Here is a 6,999-nt window from a genome sequence, read left to right as displayed (position 1 = left end):
AACGCGTTTAAAAAACATAATTTTCGATAAAAATCTATGTTAATTATAATTATTATATTAACATCATTTAATTATAGAGGATATTTTTAATAATTGCGCCCTTACTTTCGTTATTTATCCGAAAGAAAACTGTTTTGTAACACGACAATTCTAAATATTTAGATTTTTACCGTCAAAGTTTTTAACTGACATCAGAGTCGAGGGACATAACGAAATGTTTAATTTTAATGAACAAGTGGTCCCAATCACGATTAATTGGCGACTTTACTTACAAGTTCGTAACGTGTTTTTTTTTTAAACTAAAGGGTTATAATTTATTTCTTGGTCTATGTGTGCGTATATATGTTTGAGTTATTTAAGTGTTCTAACTACTGGCTCATATATACATTCAAATATAAAATATATTATACAGTGAAATATAGATATCCTTTCGATATTTGTCCCAGTAAAACGTTTGACCAAAGGAAATTGTAAAGTATGCAAATTATTCAGATACGGTGTTAAATTGAGGGTTATGAAGTTAATATATGAAAATACTTGTAATATAGGACGCAAAGGCTCCCTTCACCGCAATATTCTGATGGAATTGTATTACTATGGCTTAGTGGTCGGCTGCGACCCCGCCGGGCTCGACTCTATTCAGCTTATGTGCCTGTATTTGCGTATCCATCCACGTCGCCTGGCCTCTTCGTGTCTCCGCCTCTTCCTTCCTCGCCTCCTCGCCTCCTTACCCTCCCAACTACATGTCGCCTCACGTGATTGATACTCTTTATGAGAGCTAATATTTTTCGACCGTGCCTATTCTCAACTTTACGAACCACAATAAAAATCAGGGTATTCAAATAAGAAAATTTATTCATCACGAATTCAATTTTTTATTATAACTGTGAAATTGTGACAATTGTGTGAATATTTACACGATATGTACATTTATACAATAAACAATATTAATGGTATACAAATTAACTATTCGCCTTGCGATAAACTACCTAAATATTAATAAATTCTTCGTTACAACCCTAGGCCAAATAACATCGTTTTATCCATCCATCGAACACTTTACAAGATACAATTTAAGACAATCACTTATAAACAATTTCCTACCAGAAACTTGTACTCGTATACGCAGGTCCACACATTACATTTATTTTCGTAGAATATAAACCATTAAGAATTAAACCTTATTCTAAACTAAGTAATTCCGACAAGTGAGGAGACAGGGCTCGTGTCTCACGCAGCTGTCAGACACAATCACACAATTATTCCAGTCTTTATAACCCTAATCTATAGAAACAATTAAAGTGTCCTCCTCTAGCAGAGTAGCTGAGGCCTCGCGACACCGGCGCGAGGCCCGCACTCAAAGACGCGAATGCGAAACACCATTTGGTGCTATAAGTGGTGCCAGGGTAGATGGTCTTGTTTCCATGTGAAGAGCTTCGCTGGCAGCAATGGACCTCGAAGTTATTGCTGTAGATGCCTCAGACCTAGATCCACAAGCACCTTCTCGTGGACCTGTGAGACCACGAGCTTCCGCTAGAGCACGAGATTGAGCACGCGCTGCACTTCCTCCCTTCTTTCGGGGTATGACGCTATTCTCAACATGCAACGTAGCATTGACGTCCTTTCCTGCTGCACAAGTACAAGCCTTTAAGAAACTCTTCTTAAAATTGTCCGATAGGAAAGCGTAAAGAATAGGATTCATCGCGGAGTTACTATAACTGAAACAGGCCGCCACAAGGAACACCGTAATTGTAATGCGACTGGCGCACTCCGTTGGTGGTGAATATATCAAAGCAACTTGAAAAGCCCAATATGGCAGCCAGCAGAGCACATATACAGCTATGACCGTAAGTACTAATTTAGTCACTTTCCTGTGGGAGCGCTTCTTTTCTTTCGATTTGTTCTTAGGACCCACCGTCTTTAGCTTTCTTATTACGAGACAATAGAAGACAAAGATAAGGGTTAGAGGCGATGCGAAGCCAAGTGCAAAAGAGTACAGCGTGAACGAGGCCTGTCCTTTATTGAATTCTCTTTCTGGCCACACGATATTACACGATAGTCCGTTTTCAGTTTGTATCAGTGTGGTATACATGAAAATGGGCGTCATAACCAATGCTGAAGCCGTCCAGGCAGCTGCTGAAACTATTCGTGAGACAAAAGGTGTTCTTAGACGCGGCGCTGCTATAGGGTGACATACTGCTATGTATCTATCAGCACTCATGATGCAAAGAAATATACTGCTCGTAAATTGGTTTATCCCAGTGGATATCATATACGCCTTACACATGAATCTTCCAAATGGCCAAGCTCGTAGTGACATCGTGACGATCAGGAATGGTATTCCTATGAGAAAGCATTCATCAGCGATTGCCAAGTTTACAATATACATGTTAGTCACTGTTTGCATTTTTGAATATCGAAGGACGACATATATGACGAGCGTATTCCCAAGTAGGCCGACAACACACACTATAGCGTAGAGGATCTGTGTGACTACATACACGACGGGGAGGTTGATGTTGGGACAATTTTCATAGGTGCCGTTTAAAGTTCCATTGTGGTCGAAGGAGTAATTGTCGTGCCCATACATTTCCACGTCTTCGAGCTCCATGGCTAATATCAACTTTTTTCTTCGACGAAAACAATCTTGTCCACGAGCAAAGATTTACCTGTAAATATAACGATAAAAAATCGTTAGTTTTTAATAAATTGGCGTAAGCGATCATAATATTTTCATAATATTTTTTATTGAACATAAAAGACTAGTCATCCAAACTTAGTTTGTTTTTATTTCGTAAAAAACTTTGAGTATCGGTTGATTTTATAAACTTTTACTATTATTTGAGCGCTGCTGATTATTATTTAAAATAAAATTGAAACTTACATATTGCTTAAGCAATTACAGCCACGACAGCTCCGACATCTTATTGTTTTATCTGAAACAAAGGAGAAAACAAAACTTTAATATCACCAAACAACTAAGACAGACTCAGCGAAAACTTTAACTTTACACAGTTTAAATATATTTTTCTAGCATGTGAAAATAATTTTCTATTTTACGTAACTAGTTATAATATGATATAGAATTATTCGAACTGTTAAGAAGTTTATGTGCTCATTCATTGGCTTATTAAAAGATAAAGTTACAACAGTACAACGATGTAGATAAAAAGTTTTCTCCATGAAAAAAAAACTTTATATTTGAAATATATACAAGACTCACTATAGCATTGTCGAAGTCTACTATTCTCATATAGATATAACCTCCCCCCCCCATTACTGCAATGCTATTTAATAATTATGTTAATGTGTGCATCTTTGTAAAACAGCGGCGAATTCAGTCAACTAAGCTTTATCCGGCTTCCCAAGGGTAATACTGTGTAGACAGTCATATGTGTGTGACACGTAGGACACGGAATTTTATCTAGAATATTTTTAGAGGAATATTTCCACTGTATATTAGTTTCCCTGTAACTACAAAGTTATACACCGCGTGTACGTAGAAACTCACAATGGATTTAACTAATTAGTACAAAATATTCATAAATGGTATCAATATTCCTCGCGAATCAATTTGTCTATAAGTGAATATACAGATTTATTTGGAATTCGTAGAGATTAGCGAAAATACATATGTAAACATGGCGATGGATTTAACAAATAGGGATACAATTATTTCACATTACGAAACCATTATTGAATTTCACACGCGGATATTAGTTACTTTAAAAGGCCGCTGACAAGGAACAGATACAACACTAACGCTAATAGTATTCACAGTGGTCGTGTTTATGTAAAGATGATGGGTGGGCGCCGGCAAATAGAACAGTGTTTTGTCTTCAATTAACGTCACATGGTTCGTGTTATTGTTGTAACGGATTTAGACTCTGTACTATTTCGTTTTGAGTTTTCCTCCATTTGCTATCTCATGAGACTAAACGATTTTAAGGTTAGTCTTCGGCTTAGCAGATCGGACCAATTAATATATTGGATTATTTTATCGAATATATCTGAGTAGTAATGCCATGAAAATTATGAAAATCCGTTCGACGGCTGAACTACGGTCTCATCGGATTATGAGAGTGTCTGTGCTTGCGCACACAGCTTGGCGCAATAATATCTCTTGCCGCTGTGTGGTCTCTATAATGGTTAACATGACCAAAATCAGTAACAAGGACATTGTCAACAGTATTAGGAAGCGTTATTTTAAAACGACAACAAACAAAGCCTCGCGAAACCGCCTGGCACATTTTAGGTCGTGAGGTCCACCAACCAAACGCTCAAATTTGATAAATATAAAAATTAAGGTATCCTCGCTAAACAATTCAACGAATACTAACAGATATTTTATTACTTTGTAAGCTAAGAGTAGTACTGTTAAATTATTCTTAGTAACCGCTTATGGTTTTTGTGTAAAATTTTTTTTATAAAATATTAATAACGTCGAAATAATGTTTATAATGACAATGGTTGTTATGTACAGCATCTGCTAAATCCTCAAATCCTTTGTAACATCGAAAGCAGTTGAATTGTTTATTAATTCTGAAGTCGGTTAACAAAACAATGTGGTAATTTCAACCATCATTTAGTTATTTAATTTCTTACGATATATCTAACAATATATTTAGGATTAGCTGCCAAAGTACATACAGTACATTTTATAAACACCATCCATACCCTAGTGTCAGCGAGCGCAGTGACGCAACACGATGAGTGCGAATAAAACGTATTGTTTATTTACTATAGTAGTTAGGAATACTCAGTGCACAGTTTACTCAAGACAATATTGTCTCAATTCCATTTTTTATTTGAAATTTCCAGAACATGCAGCTTGTATACGTGTTATTTTTGTCCTTATTTTATAAAATAATAAAAGAAAGGGATACTACTAAAAATACACGCGATCAAGTCATCCCGTTACTAGCTCTCGGTGATGCTGCTTCTGCTGTTGTTTGGTGATGGTTAATATTATTATTTGTAACCAAATTTTGTATGGAACTACTCCAGTAAGATACTTTCTCCCGACCGGTCACAGCAAAGCGTCGTAAATCAGTGTTGGCTGTTTCATTTGGGACAGAGCACGATTGCAGACGTTGAATATACTTAATTTTGATTATTGTATTTGTGCGGTTTTTTTTATACATGGCTATATAGTTTTTCTTTTCTTGTAGACATTAGTTATGTTTTTTATGGTTTTTTTTTTTGATAAAATTCTACTAACATTTAGTGTCCACATTGTGTACATAGTGTAGTTGTCTCTTGGTCAAATTCCTTGAAAATTTTATGACTCTTATTCTCAATTTTTACTGACACGGAATATTACGGAAGATATTAGAATTCAACAGATGTATTACTTTACATATTACATACAGGATTATGTTAAATCGATCGACCCGATTATGCTAAGTAGATTTTAAAGGTTGAGCTCAGTTTCGATGTTACTAGAAATCTCTGGAATAATCCTTTAACTGGACGAGATACACCAGCGAATAAAATAAATCAATTTGACTAAAGGTCGTGAATTCAATCGGAGCCAGTCCAACGGAACTTCAAAGTACTAAATTGGTGTAATCAAATAATTTCAGGCTTGGGGTAAATGTCTTAAAGTCAGTTTGTGGCAAACTGTAAACTTCTTAGCCTTAGAATATAGATAATATGTTAGCCATACTATAATTTATCATCACTATGATTATTTTCTAATATCTACTTCTGGCATATGTCAGTCATTGAAGACCATAGGTGACGTGTCATCTCCAACATCGAGCGTAGTAAAATCCGTTGCTCTGTAACATATTTTTTACATTCCGAAATCTTATCATTTAATGTTATTTTATAAAATGTTAAATAAAAATAATTTATAAGAGCTAATTTGAATGAAGTATATTATGATTATTTTTTTTGATTTTATGAGTACGGTATTATGACTTGTTATAGTACGCAGTACGTGCGCGCATTACTTTTCATAATCTCAAACACAGCGTACGTGTAAAGCAACAAACCGTTTGTTTATGTTTGTACGGAAATATTATTTGTTATTACGGTAATGGTAATAAATACAAGCGAGTGGGCTACGCTTGCGTATTCTCAATATAACATAGTATAGAATTCAAATAGATATTCATATAAACATATAAACTAAACGGTTATTTTCTGACTGTTTTCGTGAACAGGGTATAAATATATTGTAAATTTTGATATAATATTTACAGCAAGTAAGTTACACTGTCATAGTACAGGATTAGTGTCTTTAGAGTTGGAGCCATATCCCGCTTGGATATTGGACTATGAAAGGGAAGAGAATTGTTGAATAACAAATATCCTGTTTTCATGTTTAGCCATCTCAGGTGTATTTACTCAGCCGAAACTCATGCTGGACGACGCGGAAATGATACAAAGTCGGTGTGGAGAGCTGGGAAGTGAAAACCGAAGGAAGACTTAGCTGGAGAAATCTACAATATCATGCTAAGACCTATCCGTAACTACAACGACATATTTATGATGAAAAGTATATTTATAAAATAAAACTGGTTAAGAGTGTTCCAAGGGTTTCAATACTATTATAGAAAAAACAATTGAAAATGTGTCGTCAACAATGTGAACAATAAAATATAAACATTTTAATACAAGAACTAAACTGTGTGGATATTTGAATAATTACGATTGACGCAAATGTACAAAAGTCATTCTAACTATAAATAAACCTTGCTTAGATTTATTAGGTGTACTAAAACTCAGACTATAATATCACCAGAAACAAATGTGGTTTAGATTTGACCGATAACTGCTACGAGATGAATTTAATACGTTATTGCAGATCAAGTGGGAAGTTTTGGGATTAATTATATACAATGCTTAATTGATTATACATAAAACAAACCCCATTTAACAGTTAATACAGACTATTATTGTAAATCTAGTGGGAACTACAGGCTTCACGGTTGCGAACGCAATAACAATCAATGAATGATATCGCTCATTTGAAACGTCGATAGTTAGAAA

The 6,999-nt window shown here is 35.0% G+C and overlaps 1 protein-coding gene across 2 annotated transcripts in view; it reads right to left on the bottom strand.

Annotated features, from left to right (window-relative positions):
* Positions 1-921: 921 nt before the first annotated feature.
* Positions 922-6,999, bottom strand: part of LOC125064564 (somatostatin receptor type 2-like) — a 109,821-nt gene continuing 103,743 nt past the window's right edge. For both annotated transcript variants that reach the window (XM_047671670.1, XM_047671671.1), the window contains 2 exons: positions 2,885-2,936; positions 922-2,669 (listed from right to left, as the gene is read on the bottom strand). In XM_047671670.1, the coding sequence (XP_047527626.1) occupies positions 1,358-2,611 (1,254 nt within the window). In that variant the 5' untranslated portion in view covers positions 2,612-2,669; positions 2,885-2,936 and the 3' untranslated portion in view covers positions 922-1,357. The remainder of the gene's footprint in view (positions 2,670-2,884; positions 2,937-6,999) is intronic.

Source organism: Vanessa atalanta, chromosome 6 (assembly GCF_905147765.1).
Source record: "Vanessa atalanta chromosome 6, ilVanAtal1.2, whole genome shotgun sequence".
NCBI classification, from domain to species: domain Eukaryota; kingdom Metazoa; phylum Arthropoda; class Insecta; order Lepidoptera; family Nymphalidae; genus Vanessa; species Vanessa atalanta.
Note: the sequence above shows the minus strand (reverse complement) of the source record. Positions and strands in the feature narration are given on the sequence as shown.